Source organism: Corapipo altera, unplaced genomic scaffold (assembly GCF_003945725.1).
Source record: "Corapipo altera isolate COAL_440 unplaced genomic scaffold, ASM394572v1 75, whole genome shotgun sequence".
Classification (NCBI taxonomy): Eukaryota; Metazoa; Chordata; class Aves; order Passeriformes; family Pipridae; genus Corapipo; species Corapipo altera.
In genome coordinates this window covers 4,700,718-4,724,536 of record NW_020884887.1, presented here as the reverse complement: position 1 = coordinate 4,724,536, position 23,819 = coordinate 4,700,718, and the positions used below count along the sequence as shown (strand labels likewise).

At 42.8% G+C, this 23,819-nt stretch overlaps 1 protein-coding gene across 1 annotated transcript in view; it reads right to left on the bottom strand.

Annotated features, from left to right (window-relative positions):
- The window catches only part of NR3C1 (nuclear receptor subfamily 3 group C member 1), a 65,096-nt gene that overhangs the window by 9,946 nt on the left and 31,331 nt on the right, over positions 1-23,819 (bottom strand). Inside the window, exons 3-6 of the mRNA XM_027643271.1 lie at positions 15,550-15,713; positions 11,494-11,610; positions 6,515-6,793; positions 3,875-4,019 (exon numbers count right to left, since the gene is read on the bottom strand). Of these exons, the coding sequence (XP_027499072.1) occupies positions 3,875-4,019; positions 6,515-6,793; positions 11,494-11,610; positions 15,550-15,713 (705 nt within the window). The remainder of the gene's footprint in view (positions 1-3,874; positions 4,020-6,514; positions 6,794-11,493; positions 11,611-15,549; positions 15,714-23,819) is intronic.

Below are 23,819 nucleotides of genomic sequence, written 5' to 3'. Positions count from 1 at the left end.
AATAAACATTATGAAATGTCGTTTGTTTCTGTCTGCTGTAAATTCAACCATATCCACAAGGCTGAGAATCCATAGGAAGACACACAAACTCTGGGCAGTACCAGGGCTATGCAAACTGTAGTTCCCAAAAAATGAGAGCAAGCACAGCCCCCTCCCTTCAGCGAGGTCTGAGCACACAGATGAGCTCTGCCCTGTGCCCTAGAGGCTGCGGATCTGGCTGTGTCAGAGCACGAGGAGGCTGATTCACTGCCTTGTCCTAAATGCTGGCAGATGCTCTGGGAAGAGGTCCCAGCCATTCCCATCTCAGATCTCCTGGCCAGGGCACATCAGATGATCTCAGTTGCCACAGGGAACCTGCCCGGGGACAGGGCTCAGGTCACGGACACAGACCCGGAGAAGGGCAGGGTTCAGGGCTCTCTCCCTGCCTGCCCAGGATCCTGGTTCCCCTCCCTGCACAGGCCATTTACCATCTCCATGGATTAATTTACCCACAAATACACCAGATGTAACACTTCAACTCAATGCTATATTTAGTTAATTAAAATAGACATTGTACTCAGTGAGGACACCACAAGTGCCGCCTTCTTAGCTGAAACTACCCACAGAAACATGCTGGCTCTCAAGCAGAGCTTTGGGATACCCAGGACCAGCAATCCCAGGGAAGCTGCACTCCATGGCAGTTCAGGAGCCGCTGAGCCTGGACTGAGCCACAGGAGCTCCCCAGGGACACTGGCAGGGCTGCAGCAACTCAAGGCTTCTGCAATTACTGCCAGGTACATAAAAAGACTCAAAGAGGTGACTGGCAGCATTTGATCACTGTGAAGGCATCCTGCTGTAATGAATCATCTCCTTGCTCTGTTAAGTATCCAATACCCCTCTGCTTTAGGGACCAGCTTCCCAAGGGGCACTGGTGGTGTTCCAGCTCAGCCCAGACCATGGAACACATGGATATACGTGTGCTTGCTCTGGGGGACGTGTGTGGATGATAAAAGCACGTGATGAGTTTTCAACACTGCTGTGAGTCACTCAGTTCAGTCAAGCCTGTGGAAGACTGAAACCCAGTAAACAGGACGCTGGTGTTCTGAACACCAGATGACACTGACTCCACAGGAGTTACAAAAGAACCTTGGGAAAAAAATCTGGGGAATAAGAGAACTGACAAAACATTGCTTATAAAACTGTAATCACTGTTATTTTTCTAATCAAATACATCAATACAGCTATTCTGTATGGCAGATGAGACTGGAAGGACAAACAAGACCATGGAAGTGACCTCACACCTCAGAGCAAGGAGCTATGATGATGAACATGCAACTGGAGTCGAAATCCCAAGACCCAGAACTTCCAGGAACTTCTTTCTCAAGCTGGGCAGCACTTCAATGGCATTTGCTACTTGATGAACACAACTGTGCACTGTCACTGTGCTCACTGTAATTTCGGGCACATTGTGACATACCCAGAGGCCAAAAGCTGATCCAGTACCAGTGCCCGTTCCAGCAGGGCATGTTTTGAACCACAGACTGAGGAAACAGTTACTCCAAAATCACAGGTTTAAACCATTTCCAAGTACTAAATAATGGCCTAAAGCCTAAGATTTATTCAGCTGCCACACGTTTCAACAACTGAACTGAGTTCTGTATTTTGTGTGTGAACACATATATTATCAGCTAGTACAGATATACCTCCATTAAAAATTAAATAAATTATAAGAATACAGACATAAAAGTGAAATATTCAATACATATTCAATTTTTAGGAGAAGACTGAGCAAATGGCTAAGCTGCCATCCTAAGATTTAAAAAGAACAGAATTTAATCCTCTTTCTCACCACAGACTGCTTGAGCTACCTTGATCTTGCTACTCCATGTAAGTAAACTGTAACTACACAGGATGATACTGGCCAGGGCTGGCACAAGGATAAATGCATGAAAGGCTGATGCTGCTCAGATGCTTGAGCGGATACATGCAGCTAAAGAAAGTCTAATTAATCCCATTAAAAAATCAATCTTAAAAAAGTATTTTGCAGTTAGGTCCAACTGAACCACTATTTCACTGGAGACCCTGCCAAGATGGGAGTTTCTCTTCCTGAAGCAGAAGACACTGAATTGCACCAAATATGAGGATAAGGCTTTAAAGTTCGGAAACTGAAAGAAACCTGAAAATTAAATCAGAAGTAACTGCACTTCTCTGCAACCACGGAAGTAATTCTGCATGCTCTGGTCTGTGTTATCCCCGTGCCCCACTGTCAGATACCAACTATTACTGAATCTATCCTATGTGGCCACATTTGATCATTCAAATCCAAAGGCAATTTTTTCTTGCAGTAAAATCCAAGAGCATTTTTGCTTAAGTGCCCATGATGCCTCTGCCTGTCCTGCTCAATATCCCAGCCCCAGGTGCCCCTGCAGCTTTCCCTGCTCCGGAACCTTCTCACGACTCCTGCAGCGGTTTTATTGTTAGTCAGTGTTTGTCACACTGAACTCCGAGGTGGCTCTCTTTTATTGAGGGATGGGACATAAAAAGTTATGACCAGAGAGTTTTATGGAGAACCTCTAAGCCCACTGGAGAAGAAACTGCAGTTCTCTCAGTCAATGTGTTTTATTGAAAACAAATGTCATTGTGATCTACAATTTATGTACCAAACTGTAACTGGAAGGAATTTAAGAATTACTGTTTACTATAACAGGGTTATCCTTGCAGCTTTGTGTTTTTCAAGAATATCAACACCTGGCTGTGAAGATCTGTGGTTTTGAGTCAGTGATAAAACAGCAGGAGATCTCTGATGTAAGGCAAAGTAGATGTTGCTACACTTAGTGACATCAATTATTTCAATTCCACCACATAGAGATTATTCTGCTCCAGAGACACATTCTAAGCACTTTAATAAACATAAGTACACACATGGGCCCTCACCTGCCATCTCCTCCACACCTTTTTTCTGAAGTTATTATAAGGCAATGATTATAGTTTATAGAAGTCTGAATAAATATTTACACAGGGGAAAAAAAAAGGGAATAAACATGACAAAGGAATGTAAATGGCTGATCACACAGAAAATGCAACAACTATTATGTTTTTTTAAAACACCGAAAATATTTGAGAGATCTGATTCTGAAGTGCAACAGAACCAAAAATACTGTGACTCTGCCAAAGCATGCCAATTCTATTGCCTCCACTGCAAGGCCATGAAACAAGAGACATGAACTAGATGCAATCACTTCAACAATCCCAAATTCCCTCTTTCCCTCCTCTACAGCACAGTTGCTGCACAACACAAATTTGGAAAAATACAAGGATAATGATGTGTGGTGCAAGAAAAAAATATGTCCGAATATTCCACCGAATTCAACTTTGCTTGAAAATTGATAACAAAGTTCAACAAGAAAATATAAATCAGGAAGGTTGTTCCACTTGTAACCTTGTTTTTTCAGCCTACTTTAATCAAGTTCAGAAAGAAATGTTTAAGGAATCGGGAACTCTGGGAAACTGGTAGGACCATATTGCCACTTTTATACACTAAACAGACAGAACATTATGCAATTTGCCAAAATTTTCTCTCCATCCCTAACATATTTTTAGCTCTGACTGTGTTGGCTCTGATAACATGAATGATTCTAGTGAATGGTGCTGGAACAGTCACAATATGGAACATTTAAGCACAAACACCTCCCACAAAAACTCCTGGATATAAATACACTTAATATCTCAATTACCTTTCTTTCATTTGACTTAGTTAAAAACGCTAAGCAAGCTCCTGAAAGAAAAACAAGTTGCAAATGACAGGCAGATCTGGGATCTCTGCAATGATTTGTTACCCAGTGATTCACCCCTTGAGTGCAAACCCCAGAAAAACACTGTGGCAGGTCTTACTCACTCGTTAATGATCAGATCCGGTGCAAAGCACAGAAGATTGCCATTGGATTGCTTGTAGGATCTCCAGCCTAAAGCAAAAGCCATTAGGAACATCCAGGAGTACTGCAGAAGGGTCATTTGGTCATCCAGGTGCAAATTTCGGAAACCTAGAAAAATAAAAAATTGAGGGGGGGTGGTGTCAGTTGCGGAAAAAAAAAAAAAAAAAGGACAAAAAACTTGCATGACTTGGAAAAGGACCAGGGTCATGAGCAGCACAACTGCTGTGTTATCAGTGCACAGGCACTACAGGGAGTGAAAGGGGATGTAATATTTAAAAGTCATAATATATGTGTATGTGGTTATCTGGAACTGATGGTCAGTCAGATAGATCACAAAAGGCAACAATTGTATTTCATATACACTATAACTCACTGGGCTGCTTTCCAAAAATAACAGGGCTTGCTACTTTTCACAAGAACAGTCCACCAGGCAATAAATGCCTTAATGTAAAATTTTGTTCTTATTCAACAATAACTGTATACAGAACTTACAAAATAAGTACTGCGTTAGTTACCAGCATTAACTGCTTGTGATCTCATATGCAGCATTAACAAGGAGGAAATGGGTAAAATCTGACAACTGGTCCTTCAAACAGTCTGAAAATGCTGGCAGCTTTGGATTTACAACACTAGTTCCTATCAGATCCTGCCTACATTTAGCAGGAATCTATCGTGCCACACTGAATCATTATTAGAGCCTGAATTCAAGTTGATTTTATCTAATTTTATTAAGCATCTGACATCTAAAGAGCTCAGAACATCTAAAAAGCTGCTTCCTGAAGATGTGCCAACAGCCAGCAGCCAGTAGATGAATACAGAACAAACTTGGTTTGTCTGACAGCTTCAAACACAGCTCCTGGCTTTGGAGACAGCAGGAACAACCAGGTACTGCTTCAAAAATACCAAGGATTTCGAAGTGATTCCAATCTTACGGGGTCAAACCTTGAATCTGTGCTCAAACCCTCCTCAGGAAAAGGTTATTCTGAAATCCCAGCGAAAGGATTTGGCAAGGAATGCTGGCATGCTGTCAGCATGGCTGATGGGCTACAACCAGGAGCAGGATATACAATTAAATACTCATGAGGAACCACCTCAGCAAACAAAAGAAAGGAGATAACAATGATAAGAATAGTTGCTATTAATGTAGTTATTGAAGAGAAGACTGGCATTTCCATTGAGAGCATACGCTCTAACCTGAAGGGCTTGGCTAATTAGGGAAACCGTTCAACAGAGACGATGAACACAGAAGTGTTTTATAAAATGGAATCTAAATTTGGATTTGGGAATAGCAGGTGGTCTCCCAAAGACCTGTCCCAGAAGGAAGTGTGTGCATGTGAATCTCTCCTAGAGCAGACTGAGCTAATCCCGTGTAACTTCCCAGTGTGAACAGCCCTGACACAGAATCACCAAAGCTGGAAAAGAACTCCAAGGGCATCAAGTCCAACTTGTGACCAATCACCACTAGAGCAACTAGAACATACACAAAACTCTCCAGTCACATATCTGCTGGGCACAGATATATTTGAGTTTTCCAGTCTCTTTCTCACTGTTAATTTATTTCCTCTGCTCAAAGAGGCACTATTATGATTCATAAATCTCATTATCAGACTCTTTTTCCTTTTTTCTTTTTTTTTTTTTGGCAGACCGGTTCTGTGATGTTATTTTTGGGCAACACATGCGTCATGGAGGTGTTTCTGCCAGCATTTCTGAGAACAGGTAGGTAACAGTACTGACACGAGTGAGAGGGAGATAAACACTGGTCTTTGTTCTGTAGGAGTAAACAGATCTTCAGCTACCCTTGGCCCTGGCCTCTCCCGAGACAGATGACATGTGTTATGTCCTAGGCTGAGATCTGACATCACTTCTTCCGTGTCTAACTGTGTCTTCAGGTGGGAGCCAAAATAGCAACAAATCTCCCCCGTTCCCCAGGTAAGAGTCAGTTTAACTGTGCTGCTACAGAGCTGGGGAGAAAATGAACACCTTGACTTACCCCGGAATTCAACAGTCAAACACCTATTCCCAGTCAAGAAAAAACTGCAGATACGGTGAAGGGGAGTGAAAAAAGAACCATCCATGAACACAGACCAGAGAAGCAGCACAGCAGTGCTGGTCTGTAAAAGTCAAGAGGACTTGCTAAAAATATTCAAGAAATAATTATTTATTGCCCAGAGAAGCTGTGGCTGCCCCATCCCTGGAAGTGTTCAAGGCCAGGTCAGATGGGGCTTGGAGCAACCTGGTCTAGTGAAAGGTGTTGCTGCCCACAGCAGGGCATGGAGTTTTAAGGTCCCTCCCAACTCAAACAATTCTGTGATTCTGTGACTCTAAAAGGTGGAGACAGAGTTAATAAAAATAGTTCTCTATATTACTTTTAAAATGAACATTAAGATCCAATGGTCAAAATGTTCAAGTAAAATGAGCTCATCTGCAGTAAATACATTTCTGCATCTGCATTTTTTTCTACTTTTCTACTCCAGAAGTATTTGAGACATGAACAAGCCCAGTTATTACTAAAACTTCATCTGTACAGCTTTGAAGGAAAAGAAACACGGAGTTTAAGCACAGTAAGAAGACCGCACTCAGGAATTAACATATTCGTGTGTTACCTGGGATTGCCTTCGCCCATTTGACTGCAGCCACCACCTGCCGCCCTCCCAGCATGTTGAGGGTGGAGAGGATCCTCCAGCTGGAGTCGGGCAGGGTGCTGTCGTATCCTGAGTACAGCACCTCGGGCTCGATCACCTCCAGCAGCGACACCAGCGTCGGCGTCAGCTGCGGCAGCGAGGCGGGGACGATGCTCTTGTTCCCGGATGCCTCGGGAGCATCCCGTGTTCCCGTGGCACTTCCCTGCTGCAGTCCTTTGATCTTCTTCTTTGTTTTGCGAGCTAGGAAAGTTTGGGTAAGTCACAGGTGAGATGATGGAAAGTGACCGCACAGCGATAAAAATGCAGCAGAGGAAGCGCTGCTTCCCTCCTCCCTGCAGCTGGGACCGGGTCACTGAAACCTTCACAGCATTTGTGCATAAAGTAAATCATTTCACATGAATTCTAATTAAGCCTCCATTGAAAGTAAGTTTGCTTTACATTTTAATAAAAGTCACATTTATGTTGCTGTTTCTAAACGTTCAGTAATGTCCGCAGGTACCTTACAAGGCTGATCCTAAAATACAAGGCCAAATCCTACCACTGGAAATATGTGCAGGACTTTAAAAGTTCCTGAAGATATTAAGTATAGGAACCAGGCAAAAGAAAGGAAAAAGCATATTTAATGGGTAAGGAATTACTGGATCTCTTGAGCCAGGGAAAACAGGGGGTTTTTTTTTGAAAATGCTGGGCAGGAGGAGCTTTTTCTCTTGCCAGTTTCTCCTGCATATAAATCACTGCTGTGTAATTAAACCATAAAACCCATTCGCCAAATAAATAAAACATCACACAGAGATGTTAACTGTAAACTACAAAAACTTGGAGCAACGATTTTATTAGCATCTTGTCCATAATGGAGTCTCCTGCTTGGCTCTGGCTCTCCTGGATGGAGGCAGCCACACAGAACACGCTATTTAACAGAGACCAAATGAAACCAGTTCTTTCCCTGGGTGCCTCAGTTAATTAATTGATTTCTCTGAAACTTCTGACATAAATCAGTAGCCCATAAAAGCATCATGTAATGTGGTTTCACATTCAAAGTTCCTCCTGACCCGTTCAGAATCTCTCAGCATCCAAAATGCACCAACTCTGCAGTGTGACAACACATGAAACTCTCTCCTGGACCCACTGGCTATGACATGGCCTTCAGAAATCAAATGCTAAACACAAGGAATTCTCTACAGATCTTGTATAAATTGCATTTTCCCAAATATTTGTAGGCTGGCCACAAACCTGCTGTGGGGGAATAGCAACAGTTATTTCCTTGGAGCAAAGAGCTTCTTGTTATTGTCCTAATTTTGAAATGGCTGCTCTAAAATCCTTTCCACATTCTAGTGGGTTTTGCCCCATTATCCATGTTCTGAAGAGCAAATGAACTGCTTTGACTTAAATTTAGAAGCACATGCCTTCAGCTTCCTGCAGACACCTGGATGGAGTATTTCCAGCCCAGAAAGCCTAATAAAATTATAATCAAAATAAATAGATCTGATAAGGCAAATTATTATGCAAGAATTTTTATGAGGCTGTGTTACTAGTCTTGACTTAGATATATAGCTGTAACTCACAAAAAAAAAAAAGGTTGAGATAATGTATTTCTGTATAATTTACTTTCAAATATAAAAAGACCACTAATTTAACCCCAGCTCCTTAGGGCATGTTACAGGAGATAACCCCCACAGATAAACTCAGCACGGAGAGAAAAGCATCCAAAATTTTCTGTTAAAAACAAACAAAACCCTCCCAACCTCCTACAGTCTGGCATCCACCCAGGCTGCACAGGCTTCCTATTCCCTGCCCCGTGGGCAGATGGTCCTGCACCTGAGCCAGGTGGGCAATGGACCTGCCACCACCACCCCGGACAGCCAGGCACTTTCCTGCTAAACTGGGATTTATAACAAGCCCACTGCAGTTGGAGCAGGGCAGGGAATGGGATTAGAAAAAAGAAACGGTGCTTCAAAAATCTGAAATAAATTCCAAGTGAAGACTGCAGAAAAAACTCATAAATTGCCAAGTTTAGCTGTAAAAAGCAGCATGAAAAGCCAAAAAAATTATGAGACAACTTTTTACAGGCATAAAAACTAACAATAAATCTTTTCTTCCAACACATCACAAAGAGAAAGGGTGCCAAGGAACACCAATTAACGGTGGGAGCGGAAATGAGAACTCAAGGAAATAAAGGTTGGAGTACAAAATATCATTATTCTGCTGTGCAAATCTCTTGTACCTGCAGTTTCATAGTTTGATTTTTTTTCCAGGCCCCGTAGCCCAAAAAAACATGGAAAAGAAAAAAGAAAGTTCTAGAAAAGGGTGATAAGCAGGGCCAAAGGGATGACTTGATGATCTTGGAGGTCTTTTTCAACCTTACTGACTCTGTGATAAAAAAAGGCCAATAGAAAATTAACAAGTAATATTTTACTAGGGTAGAAGGAGCCATTTTCATCTCAGGACAGGAGCGGGTCAGGATTCTTTTATTGATTTTAAAATAATTAGTCTTCTACCCAATACCTAACAGTGCAATCCACTATTAGGAACTGAGATACCCAAAATGTGCTAGGGCAGGTTCATAGAAGAAGTCCAGCAGCACATCAGGTGAATGCAAAGGGCCAAAGGACTGACAAGCTGGATATTGGGATCTCTTTTGATCACTCACTGGTTTGCTATAACCATTATTTATGCACCGAGGATGCAGCAGGGGATTTGTCAAAAAGAAATTACTGTCTAAAAAGTATGCAAATTTAACTCTCTTTTAAACAACAGTAATTTCTGAACTGTGACCCTAAAATAGAAAAGATAAAAGAAACTGCTTTTTAGTCTCTGCTGCACTTTATGCTGCCTCCCAGATTGCTTTTCTGCACGACCTATTCCCCATCTGTTCAGATCTGTCCCATAAATCCTTGTTTTCAGGGTGTTTTTCACCCTTTCACACTACTCCAAGTTCTTCCATTTTTGTGTTGCTGAGTTTCAAGACTCCTTTTCCCTCTCAGACATAAAAACTTCACCCCCCCCGCCTTCCCCAACAACTTATATAACAATCTCCATCCTCCAAAACCTCACTATTCTCTAGGATTCTCTGTGCCAAAAGTGAGACAAACTACACTGGAAAGGCTCCAACCTACATGCAGAGAAGTGGCAAATATCCGATGTCATTCCATTTGATTTTCTTTGCTGCAGAGGGGTCACTCAACATGTCAAGGCTAGGCTGGACAGGGTTTGGAGCAACCTTGGTCTACTGGAAATGTCCCTGTCCATGGCAGGGAGTAGAACTGGACGAGCTTTAAGTCCCTCCCAACCCAAACCATTCCATGATTCTCTGATTCTGTGTCCTGGAGCCTGACACAGCGATATTGGTGTCTACTTAAACTGATGTAGGAAGGGAAGGCTTACTGTGAGAGTACTATATCTTAGTATCAGAATACTACAACTAATAAAGTGCTTTATTCATGTAAATAAATATATGAATATCATACATGTATTTTGAAAACAACTATGGAGAGAAAAATTAGAAACAAGCCTTAAACCAAAACTCACTCTTTTCCACCTCAAAGCAAAAACTCTGGGGTTTTGTGTCATTTAAACTGTCTTCAGTCTTTGCTGTTCCCTGTCCTTGCTCCCGGCCACACCAGCCCCAGCAGGGCAGTGACCTGTCCCTAGTGGGTACCCAGAGTAGGCTCTGATCTCTGAAGTGTAAGGTCCAGCCCACTGGGAGTGCCCAAAACCTAAATCCAGCTCCTGGGAGACACTCACTGATGACTTCATGTGCTTTAGTGATTTATTTTAGAACCCACTATTGTAGATCTTGGCTGTACCTTCTCATCCTGCACACAGATCATGGTAACACCTCAACAAACCGAGCAGCAACATCCCTTCTGCCAGCAAATCTCCATCCTGAAGGAGGGGATGTGCCTGTAAGTGGGTCACAGAGCATTTCAGACCCTCAGCTTTGTTCCCTCTGCTCTGAAGGAAGGGGTAGGTAGAAGCACCTGCAGCACAGAAAACCTTGTGCTGTGTCCTGCTGAAGGAGGTTGGAAGCAGAGGAGGAAGAAAGGACGTGTTAACATGGACTCCAGTATGTGCTTCATCTATCTCTTTAACTTAATTCACCACTTACATCTTACCAAAGGATATTATCACTGACTGAAATGGAATTCTGTTCATCCTTGGGAGCTGACAAATATCTTTTTGACATTTTCATTTTATCTGACAATTTTCATTATACAAGTACCACACGGATAACTGTGTTAGGAAGTACTGTGTTAATCTCTGCTGCTCAGGGAAAAATAGCAAGCATAAAACGTAGCTGACACTAATAAAAGTGTTTTATGCCATTTTACAACTGCTGCTAAATCCTTAGTTGACATGGCCTTCAGATTCTCATAAGCCATTGAGGACTCAGCAGAGAACAACTATGTACTGGTATGTTAAATTTATTTACTTAACTGACCTTTTCTAGAGAGATTTTGACAGGTATTGAGGAAGAATCCACAGCATCAACAAAAATACTTCCATTTTCTTCAGTTTGAAGATATAATCCCCACTTCTGCCCCTCTCCTCTGTGATTTCAGTATCAAGTCACTCTCCCGAGTGAGGATGGGCAGACAACACATCTCCCTACAGGTGTTTAATTTCCCTCCAGGTGTTCCCCAAGAACTCTCCTGTCTCAGATTCCATGAAAAAGCAACGAGATATATATGTGCTGACAGGAACAAAAAATAACCCTAGCTTGTGTGTATGACTCACTTCTACTGAACACACCGACAGACAGAGCAACTGAGCACAGACAGGAGAAATAGCACAACAACCTCCTGCCTCTCATTAAAATGCTCATGAAATGCAGCACTTGCTTTTAACATATTGAAGTGCTGCTCCAATCATTGCTTCATTAGCAGCCTGGCCTTTATTGTGTAGGATTCCAACCCAAAGCAGGGATGTGGACACATGGTTACCTTCAAGGTTCATGCCAGCCTGCAGACATTTCCGGTAGCGACACGCCGGGCAGTTTTTCCTCCGGATTTTGTCAATAATGCAGTCGTTCCTCCCAGCACACAGGTAGTTGTGCTGCCCTGTGTGCACAAAAACAAAACAACTATAAGCTCCCCGAGTAGAGCAGTAGCTGAAGTCATTCATCCTTTCAGTCATTAAGGGTCTGGAGACGATGTAAGACCTTTACCTACTGCACTGCATGTCTTGCAAAAATATCAATATACATCTGATTTCATGTATCCAAACAGATTTCTCATAATTAGACCCTGAAGCCAATAAATTAGTTCAAAATCCTATTTTTAATTTGTTAGTATCAGGCAACTTCTATTTTTAAAACTGTTTTTCCCTTACATTTACCAAATCTTTCTTCTACAGCAGGTTTCCCATTTCTCTCAATAGTTTGACAAGAGATACAAATAACATTCACAAACATATCTTGAGAATACACTTGGAAAGATTTCTACAGAGAACAGACTCAGCTTCATCAGTTTGAAAGTCATGAAACTTTCTCCTTGTTTAACTTGCAGCCTGACCCAGACAAACCAAGTTCTTTGACATTTTTCTGGATTCACAGATTTAGAGTAAAAGTGACCCTAAAAACACAACTTGAACTACAGAAATTAAGTCACTATTTCTTAGCTGTTAAGAGAATGGCACCAGAAGAGTATATATTCTTAGTTATTTGAATTATATGACCAAATGCCTCAATATAACTTACTAAGTGAAAGGTATTACTAAAGGATAGATCCTTCTCCCAGAGAGGGATCAGGAAATATGTTTCTTCAGAGGGCAGAAAGCTGCAGCCTGGGCTTTTACACCATATTGCAAAGTCGTGACAGCACAATATTGTGAGAAATGTATTTTCCAAATACAGAGCTATTAACAACAGAGTTCAAGAGTCTTCTCACAGTAAAACAGCCTGGGTAAGGAATTTCTTTCAAGTCAGCTGTGAAAATTATGGGCACGCAGAGTCCATTCCTATGGCTTTGGTCAAACTTATCCCATGAAGTGTCTCAAGCTGATATTCCAAGGAAGCTCTGAACATTTTTCTGAATGAACTCTCCCACCTCTTCTGTTTGGGGAAGAGGAGCCTTCCTGACCCTTGTGTAATCTTTGTGTTTAATCAACTTAGACAACAGATCCAGGACTCACCATTCTGTTTGCCATTAGCACCCTAATTAATACATATAAACAAATATATCTGTACACACACATGAAATATAAACTGATGACAATTTGTCAGCACTGCAGAGGAGGAGACCACAATTCCCTGTCTCCCAAAGATGTTTGATGAGACCACAGTTTCACCCAACAATACAGACACTTCAGGTGAAGATTTTCTGAGCAGTTGTTCCATTTTATTCCGAACAAAGGGGCTCCTCTCCATGAAGGTTTTGTTTCTTCTGTTCACTTCTCACCTATTCTTGCCTTTTCAGGGGGCAAACTACACTATTTCTTTGACTTACATTACATTAAAGCCTTCTTGCCACGTGAACATCTCGTGGGAAAATGAAGGGAAACTGATCTCCATGCCTGAGTGCTGCCCAGAGCACGTGCCAAAGGAACTCGCTTCAGTTCTCTTCATTGTTCAAAACCCAAAGATACTTCACAAATACTCTGGTAAAAACCAGTAGTGAGCCAATGGAGACGTTTCCAAGGGGATCTGGGGCACACTGGGGCATTTTACAGAGAAGTTGGCTATTCCACAACGTCGCACTGCCTGCAGCACCCAGCGGTGTCGGGGTCTCTGATGCTCTATGGCACTGAACGACTCCTTGCTCGTTTGAGCACATCAGCCCTATAAAAAGGTTAGAAATTGCAGACAAAGGACTTTGGAAGATGGAATTAAAACTGCTGACGAACAGGGCTAATCTGGAGCACAGCAGGAAGGAGAGGTGTTGGGGGAATCTGCAGTGGAGGGAGGTGTGAGGATCTGCTCCAAGGCGAGGAAGTGGACGTGGGAGGAGCGGTGAAAATCCAGGTTGGTGTATTGGGATAAAATGTTGGGAGGTGAACAGGGTTGGTTCTGCGACAGGAAAAACTCGATCACGAGGGCTCTAGACTCTGAAACACCATGAAAATCAGAGCTAAAACAAGATCTCTGGCCTCTCTGGGTTTCTGAAAGCCTGTTTGTGTGAAGAACTGTGCATAAATATACAGTTGCTGTCCCACCTTCATCCTCCCTCTTCTCTAGTTCTATTCTTTGCTGAAAGGAATACACTTTACATGGACTTTCTAGACACTGACACTTTCAGTTTCTGTGATTATTTCTGTCACAGACCACAGGCCTGGAGACAAAGGTGGAAAAAAGGGCTTTGGCTAAAGGCTGGATAACCAGTGTGCAGAGTCAGCTTGATCTGAATACTAACAGGTGCCTGGCAGCTACTAATAAAAAGGATATTGCAGAAACAAATTCCTTTCACATGTGTTCCTAATAAAAAATATGCCTATAAAAGACAAGAGCAAATTATTTGTTCCTTAAAGTGAAGACTAAGACTAACAGATCCTGGAACGGCTCCTGAAAACATTCATGATATCTCATGGAAGGATTAAGGGTGCTTAATCCTTCCCACTATGGTCCAGTTCACAAGGTGGTAACCAGTAAAAGGTTCGACTCTATGATCTTGGAGGGCTTTTCCAACCTAAACGATTCTGTGATCCTCTGAAGGGTGGGATAATTCACGGAACAATAAAAATGGAAGCAGAGTAAGCCTTGAGGATCCGACTGCCATTTTTCAGCCACAAGCTTGCTTATATTTTTAATACCAATACAGTTGATATATGATGAGTCAAGTTGCATCACTGATCAGAGGGAATCACTGCATTGCTTCTCTCCTGTATCAATACCTTTCTGATTTATTTAAGCTTGAGAACAGGCAAAACCATGGCTATGCCACATATCCAGCTGCCACATAATATATCTCCTGAGGGATCTCCAGTGACCTGATTTTAATCAAAGGTACAGATGATTACTTGCTTTAAATAAAGTGCTTTGCACTTGAGCTCCCATTGCCTCGTTATACTTCGGAACAGTTTCAGCTCCCCCAGGGCCGACATCTTTCCCCTTGTGACAGGCAAAAACTGTCATGTGAACTTGACTTTTCTGATCCCTCTGAGAGCTCCCCAGAGCTCCCCATGGCATCCACTGAGCTGGGAACTGGGGGAAAGTGCTGCTTCTAAAGACTGAATGATGTCTTTATCAAACAGCCTTCTCTCTTCTCCAGACATCCCGGATTACCAAAATGTCAGCACAAAACGAGTCTGGTGCACGAGGAAGGCACAAGACAGGAAACCCTGGAGGGTGTAACTAATAATGACGTTCTTATTCATAACTCAGGAATCACCATCCTTTAAGAGACACTGGGAATATGCTCCAACTTAACTGCATCTGATATTGAAGCCAAGAGTCACACACCCTGAGGTACAACCTAGTCTGTTACAAAATAGCTACTGATGCAGCCCCAAAATCACTGAGCCCTTATTCACATTTAGTTTTCGATCATCTCTAGTTTCTACGTTGATCTTCTCCCTGTGATTAGTCAGAAATCTTAATCCTCCAAAACCACACACATGTCCCTGTTACCCAGATACCTGCAAGTCACACAGGGACATGGATGCAGTTCAACCAACAGTGCTTACAAGAAAAACTGCAAAATACCACAACCTCACACACAACAGATTTACCAATCTTCTATACAAACCAGCTAACCTTCAAATGAAAAATCACAAACTTTACAAATCTAATGCACACAGACAAATATCTGTATAAAAACGGGACAAATAAACAAAAACAACAGTGAAAGAACATGAAACAGACAAAAGCCAAGACAACAATAAATCCTTTTACATGGAGTGAATGGGAGCATTTTATCAGTGTGAATGGAATCCACGCTTCGGATAATGCACCATTATCAATGTGATTTACTATGACAAGATCAGTGATCTAATGGTTTGAACGTGGATGATATGTGCAGGGATTTCACATCTTTAAACAGCAAACTCTTCAAAGCATGGCCTACCTTCCACTGCCCTTTTGAAGAACACTTTGCAGCTGCCACATGTCAGAACACCGTAATGGCACCCGGAGGCCTCGTCGGAGCACACCAGACAGAGCTTGGGAGGTGGTCCCGTAGTTGCTGAGGTTGTGGATGGAGAGGAGCTTACATCTGATCTCATTCCAGGGCTGAAACAAAGCAGAAAAGTACTTCATTAAGATCTACGGGATAGAGGCAAACACAACATTGGTACCTGCAGAAATGGCTTGTCCTCACCCTCCAGTGGGACAGTTCTGCACACAAAGTGCACCAGACTCTGCATGAGTTAAACAAGAAATTCTGTAAAACCTAAGGAAAACTGTATGGATTTTTCATGGCCTATTTGGCTGGGTCAAGATTCCTTCCCTTACACATTTCTGAAGCCAAGTTTCTTGCACAATTATCCCAGCCTTTAAAATTGACTCTTAAAACACGTTCCTACTCCATCTTGTTTCCATTACTGTCACATTCCCTGCAGTCTGCACAAGGGCTCCGCTTCCAGCACCATCACCGAGTTTTCTACTGGGATCCTGTTATGCAAGAAGCTGTGCAAGTTGGGCCATATACTGATAAATATTCACAGTAACAAGTGATCGCTTCACCGCAGCAGTTTAGGAGAAGAATGTATATACATTCCTAACATCAGGGCCTGGTTTTCCAATGTACACACAGCCCAGCTACAAACGAAGGGTTAGTTCGTTAAGAAAAAAATAAATCCCCGTTAGAACAACAAACATTCCACCGTAATCACCCTGGAGCTGCTTCTAATCCTCAGGGCTGAGCCAGCAGTGCTGGGCCAGAGTTCAGAGGTTGATCTTATTGAGCTACAGCCCCAACCACGGCACTGCCCGCCGGAGGCTGCCCCACACCTCCTGTAAAGCCCAGCTTGTTGAGTTTATCCACCTCAACGTGAGGAAGAACTTTCCATGGAGGCTTTCAATGGAGGGCCTCCAAAGCACTGGAATAGCTGCCTAGGGAAGGAGTGGAGTCTCCCTCTCTGGAGGCATTCCAAACCCACCTGGACACATTCCTGTGTCACCTGCCCCAGGTGACCCTGCCTTGGCAGGGCTGTTGGTCTGGATAATCTCCAGAGGTCCCTTCCAACCCCAACCATTCTGTGATTCTGTCATTTCCAACAGAGTTTTAAACTCCTAAAATGCAATTTCTATACCGTCTGCTTCACTTAAAATGCTTTTCACAGAAAATCCTGTTCCCCAGGGTTCCAGCCACTCTCCAGATGAAGCTAGAAAAATGACACTTTTTTTAAAGACTTTGGTGCCTTTCCTTGGAAATTCTCCAGACCATCCACGTTCCCCAGCGTGGGCTTAACATTCGCATGTGGGCTAGTTTTTGCATGGAAAATTCCTTTTCCTCTCCTCAAGAAAGTCTGACCAGATTTGGTCACACATTTCAAAAGCCCCACAGATCTCAAACATTCACACAAACCTTAAATTCCAGCCCAAATTAGAACATTTCAACACCTGGGAGGCTCTGCTTTTGAACAGGTCCATATGTCCCAACCCCACAGTACCTGAGAAATGGCCCATCTAGCAATTCAAAGGACTTTGCCATCATGTTTGTTCTTTCTAAGAGGGATTTAGGCAATAAAAAGACAAGGAAAAGGAATGCTCCCACTCAAATACAGAGGGATCAAAGTCAAACCAGAATAAACATGTCAATGAAGTCCTCACTTCGACAAAAATGGAACCAGAGGGCAGAGAAAAGTGAAAATTACTTGGGTTAGGGGAAAAACTGTGAGAGCACGGGCAGGCAAAGACCTAGGGTGCGTGTAGGGTACATCCCCCTAAAAAACAGTGTCTGAGTTGAGGGAGGAGCTGAGCTGTGTCTCAGTCAGAGTAGAAGGCTGAGCAGAAAAGAAAACACTGGACAGGGACACAGCAACAGCTCCAATATCCTAGAAGAGCAGTGGGAAGAAGAGAGCAGGACAAGGGTGGTGCAAAGGCCTCAACAGGAAAGGCTGGCAGTGGGAATAAAGGAGAATGAGTGAGCCTTGAGGAAGAAGGGAAGAAAAAGGCCTCTCTTTTCCCAAAGGAAAGAAGGCTTCTTTCCAGAACTTGGAATGGAGCTCAAATCTGTCACACTGTTCCTCTGCATTCAGAAAATATTTGTGGAATGCTGCAGCACTTCTCCTCTATTACTCTACCAAGAGGCTGACAACCACCATCAGTATGTCTGTCAGCTCACTGATGGACTGTATCCCTGTTTATGAGCCATGGGATGGCGTTGCTGGGTTTTCCAATTAATTTGTCTTCTTTTAAAGAACAGAGAGATCTAATAAAACCCTACGGTTGCACAATCCGCCCCTCAGCATCCAAGCCATGGTGGAATGTAATTCAACCCAGTTCCCTCTATTTGATGTCCTTACAAACATGCATCTTTAATTACACACTCATCCTGATTTGTACCCAGCACGTCTGCCTTCCTCAAGTGCAGAGACCTCTAGGAATGAACACTGTAAGGATGGAGGTTTGCTTCCTTTCATGTGATACATACACTACTTGCTTCTTTCATGTGTTTCCTCCCCACCACCACTTACTGATTCATTTGGAAAAAGGAATTGAATTGTTTCTTTACTTTGTGGTGTCCTATGCAAAAAATCCCAACTAAAAAACCCCAACACCTACCCTAAAACCAAACAACCCCCCTTCCACAATCAGTAATCACTGGCCAGTCAAGAGCTACTCTAAGATGTCTTATTTTCTCTTAAATTTTAGGCCCAGTAGCTCCTTTTCTTAGAATAAAAACCTCGGACTAAGCGTTGAAGTATAGGCTGAGAGCCTGTGAGTTTAAATAAGGAATATATAACTTGAAAACTTTGCTTCACTAAAACGATTAAAAGTAGAATAAGATGGAAACATCTTTCTAGGTATAATTTTGAAGACAGTTAATTTAGATACAAAAATAAACCCCTTTATACCTCTCAAATTTCTGACAAAAGCATTTTAAAGGAAACATTCATCAGCTGTCAGGGAAACCATGGCAGTGCCAAACATATTCCAATGAAACTTTTCAATCACCTTTAATTTTTAAACAGGGTTCATTTTCTGTACCAGCACCAAAGAAAATGTAATATGAGAAAGAAAACAGATGATATGACTTAGAAAACTAAAAATAAATGATTACATTGATTAATAAAGCAGTAGCCAGCAATCTAATCCGGGCTCCTGGCATATCTTCCCAGCCTGGCTGTATCAGATAAGGGCAATATTTACTAACCATGTGGAGAACTGCCAGCCACCAACAGCCCCTGGTTGTAAAACACAACCAGGAGGGATTACAGTGCACAAGGGCTCCTGCAAGAGCCACATCTAACTAGAGCAATGTTTAATACAAGTATTTTACTAATAAAGCTATATGCAGTAAAAGACAAACAACCACTTCCTAAGGAAGAGGTAAGACAGGGAAATTACGCTCTGAGATAATATAATAGAAAAGCTAACTTGCAGTATTTGCAGAAATGGGTTTAAATGCAACAAAAACCTACCAAACTATCAAGCACGAAAGATGAGAGAGGGTAAAAACCTCCCAATTTTAAGGGTTCCAAATTTGCAAAAATTTTGATGAAATTTTATTTTGAGAGGCAAGGTGTTATTTGTGATGTGGGTTCCATTCCCACGTACTTTCAAAACTATTTATATACAATCTGATTTTATTTATTTGTATAGATGTAGTTATCATTTCCAGTCAAGGAAACATATGGGGGCAAAATGGAAAGCCTTAACAAAGTGGTTAAAATGGAAAACCTTAACGAAGATGCAGCCCCGGTAACGAGCTCTGCAGAAATCAAGTTGTTTAACTAAAGCCATTTTGGTGTTAATCATTCACCAGAGACTTTCAAACCCAGCTCAAGGGTCAAACTGCACTAAAGCCAGGTGTGGTAATGTTTATGGTGGTGGGAGGTTTTCCTGTCTCGGGGTCTCCATTCCCACAGGTCCCTCATCTTCCTGCCTGGGACAGTCCCAGGGCCGGGCGAGTCGGTCACTCCAGCACCTCAGTCCCTGGTCAGGCTGTGACAGCCCAGACAGAAGGGACAGGGACCACCACACTCCCTTCCTGCTACGCTGCATTATTAAAAGGAAAGTCACAGAACTACTGAAGCTTCAAGATTAGATTTAAATTAGATGTTGGGAAGATATTCTTCGTTGTGAGGGTGGTGAGGCCCTGGTACAGGTTGCCCAGAGAAGCTGTGGCTGCCTCATCCCTGGAAGTGTTCAAGGCCAGGTTGGATGGGGCTCAGAGCAACGTGGTTCAATGGAAGGTGTCCCTGATCACAGCAGGGGGTGAAACAGGATAAGCTTTAAGGTCCCTTCCATCCCAAACCATCCTGGGATTCCATGATTCTATGGAAAATAACTCTAGCAAGCTAGACCAAAATCACTGGTCATTTACAGTCTAGAACCTCCAACTCTTTTTACCACCACATGAAAGCTTGGGATAATCAGCCTGGATCACATTCTGCCCAAAACGTGCCCTGCCTGAGCACAGTTCTGGTGAAGGTCTTCTTAAAAATGTGAATTAAATTAGCACCAACAACAAGTTACATGTGTGCAACAGAAAGATGACTTGGTTAAAAACTGTCTGCATTTAAGGGAAATGGCTGCAAGCTGCGGAGTAGGAGCAGCAGCAGCTCAGGAAATCTGGAGGCTGCCAGTCAAAGAGGAGCCATCAGCTTAGCAAATGTCACCCTTAACAAAAAGAACTTCAGGGAAAATGCATAATGGAAGGTTTTCTCAGAGTTAGAGACTACTAAAATATACCCTGGTGCTGTCAGAAATTACAAACCCGCAACATCTGCAACTGGCTCGTACACACCTGTAAGAAAATGCTGTTCATGCTCAAGTGCCACCTCCAAGGAAAACAATGAATGCAGCATGTCTAGGATGGGCAGAAACAGTTCAGAATTTTACTATATTTATTTTGACTAGGCTTTTGATAGGGCTATTCATTTTACTCCTATTTCTAATCTAGTGTCTCAAATCTCTGAGTTTCCTTCAGTCCTGATACACCCAGACCCCAAAACACAGCCCACTGCACGTCCTGGCTCTGCAGCACAACTCACCTCAGGAGTGAACATACTCTTAAAAGGCAGTTACTTATCGGTGTAAGTGGTATCACCAAACTAAGAGTAAAGAAACCATTTTCAATGTCATTGCCAGCTGGGCCTCCTCCTTATCTTCCAGCAATGAGAACAATGTAAACACTCGGCTGCGGACACCAACTGATTACATTTTTTGAATTGCTTATTTATTTCTTCATTAACTAGAGAAACTATTAATTATTATTTATACTCACTTAGGCAGGAAAGTAGTTTTCAGTTCAAGCAGGAAAGAATTTTAAACCAAGGCTGTTGACACTAGACTTGTCATGACTATTAAAACAGAAGTGTGTTTGCCAATTGAAAATAACTCCAAAAATTCATTTTGCTGAGAAGCTGAACCACTGGTTTCTTCTGTCTCTTGCAACGTTCTTACTTCAGTTTAAAGAGACTGAAATTGGTAAGAATCCCCGTTTTCCTCCCAGGCTGCCTGTGAACTCTGCAGACACAGAGCCAGACCCCGGTGTGGCCAGGTGCCACTGAGGGGACACACGGGGACCGTCAGAGGCATTAAAAACGTGGTCATGGACTCTGAGCCAAGGCATCTTGGGGTGCTAACAGCACTCAGCACCCATAAACCCACCCTTCAAACAACTTCCTTACAGACCCATCTATTCTTCAGTTTTCTCTCCTGTTTCATATTTAAAATGGAGACCTGGACTGCTTTGGTAGGAGTGCTGATCTTGATGACAAGCATGTCCTCAATGATGCCAAACAAATTAAAAATCTACTCTGGATTACAGTATTTAACCAAAGCCTGTAAATAAACCCCCCCAGCATGCCTGGTTTCCAGCCGCTCTGAGAGCCAGGACGATTAACACCGTTTCCTTTATCACACACCCAGATAAACACTGTATTAAAAAAACCCGATAAGCCAGGAAACCAGATTTTGAACTAACGGTCTCATCTTGTGCAATATGTCTATGACACGGCCAAGATAAGGCCAACATGAGGCATGTGTCACTCTGGAAGGCCATGGCCAAATTTCCTTCGTTGCTAGAGACAGAAACTTGAGGCAGAAAAGCACTTGTTGGGCAGTTGGAGGGGCAGGTACTGCTGTGCCTCCTCCTGACACCATCAGAGTAAATGATCCTGCCAACGAAGTACTGGGATTCTAACTCACAGAAGAAATTAAAATATGAGACATTCCTAAAGCAGCAAAGTCTCAGAATTACCCTCCATCTGCACAACACACATTTTATCATCCCTTCATACAACTAAAGCTGTAGGACTCGTGGTTCTGTACAGTCACCTCAAACACCAACACAGTTCTGCTTATGTTTCCAACAGCACAGGTACATCCTAACAAGGACCTTGACCAAAGTATCCAGACTGAGTTCAGGACAAAAAAGTGACTTCAGTTCACACAAAGGAAAGGCTTTACATCTATCCTTTATGTAGGATTTTATGTATAAGAATACACTTACTATTGGCAAACAAAATGAACTGAAATTAATACCTTTCCTGTCAAACTAGTAACACCTTGGCACTGGTGGGGTTTGATCCCTGAACAATCCAGAGATCTTTAAGTACCTGTATTGCAAACATAAGCTCTGCTCTCCTTAAGTATATGACTAAATGGATTTAACTAGAAAACTCAGTACACACAGGCTCTGAAAGCACAGGAAGTCCTGCCTTCCCCTTGCCAGTCCTGAGCCCAAGCCTCCACTCCCAAGGGCTCTCAGGAAGCTCTCGGGAGCACGGTGATCACATCAGGTTGGGGATGCTGGAGAAGGAACACACATACTCCCAGGAGAGGAACACTGGACACACAGAGACCCCAACATGTAATGCCTGACACCACTGGCCACTCTGGAGAGGCAGAGACAGCAATTCCCTTAGTTTAGTGGTGCTTCAGTGCCAAACACATGTTGTTGGGAACAGGCTTCCCAGGGAGCTGATGTCTGTCCTGGTCAGCATAGGCTGCAGGGACTATTGTTCCCAGCACTGCCAGTTCATGCCTCATCAATCAATACTCTGTTAAATAAAAATAAATGGTGAGAGCACAGGCAAGTACCAGCAGCACAGAATCAGAAATGGAGTTTGTGGAGATTCCCAACACACTGCATGGAGCAAACCCACCGTGGGACACAGCAGGGCTCCCCACAACCATTGGGTGCTTCCATCTCTCTCCAAGTCTGCACGACCTCTATTCCCAAACCTGCCGAGGAGACACAGGTGACTCAGAGCTCTCTGGAACCAACACAGCAGTGCCAGGCGGGCTCGGAGGAGCCGCTGGCAGCTCCAGAGCCATCGGCACCGAGGACCCACCATGAAATGGCGTCCGCTCCCATCTTGGAGCTGCTCAGGAGGAGAACGGAGCACGAACGGAGCGACGCGACGCCTTGTTCCCGTTTGGATACTCTCCAGGACGTAAAGGTTTCAAGGGCACAGGCAAAGCTTTCTTGGAATGGATAAATGGTAATTGATGTTGCAGCTGCAACCTCAGCCAGAACTCTTGGGATTTCAAATGTACTACAGACCTAAAGCATTTATGGCCAGAATATGATAATTAAATTATGTGTTCTAAACTTTTATATTTATTACAGTGCTCCAGTAAAGCAGCCAAAAAGTCTTACCTTCAAGGGTAGAATTCATTTCTATATGAATCAATTCAGGCATATTTTTCCAAAGCTTTGTGTTGTTTCTTTTTTTTTAAAATTTCATTGTGCACCCTTGCTTCCTTAAATGAAGAGGAAACAAAAATAGAGCCAGACAGAAGCCAGCACCTTTATACTTAAATAAAAACTTTACATAAGAATATGGAATAAAATCATCCTGGGTCTCTCAAATTCTTTATGCTTTGCTGGATGACACATGCATTTGATCTATACATATTTACAGGTAGGCTGTGAATCTTCTAAAACCGTCCCTTCAAGAACTCAATCCTGCAGACACATCCTGCTCCCTCTGCACAGGTACACACTCGGTGCTCACAGACTGAGGTGCACCCAAACTAGGATGGCTGGAAGACTAATGCACCCTGTAGAATACAGTGCAAAAATCTTGAGTAGAATCAGATTTTTTTTTTTTATTTTAAGCGCACCCCATGAAACAGTTCCGGTCCACTCAGTCTGTGAATAAAGAATGAGGAGCGGCTGAGGGAGCTGGGGGGGCTCAGCCTGGAGAAAAGGAGACT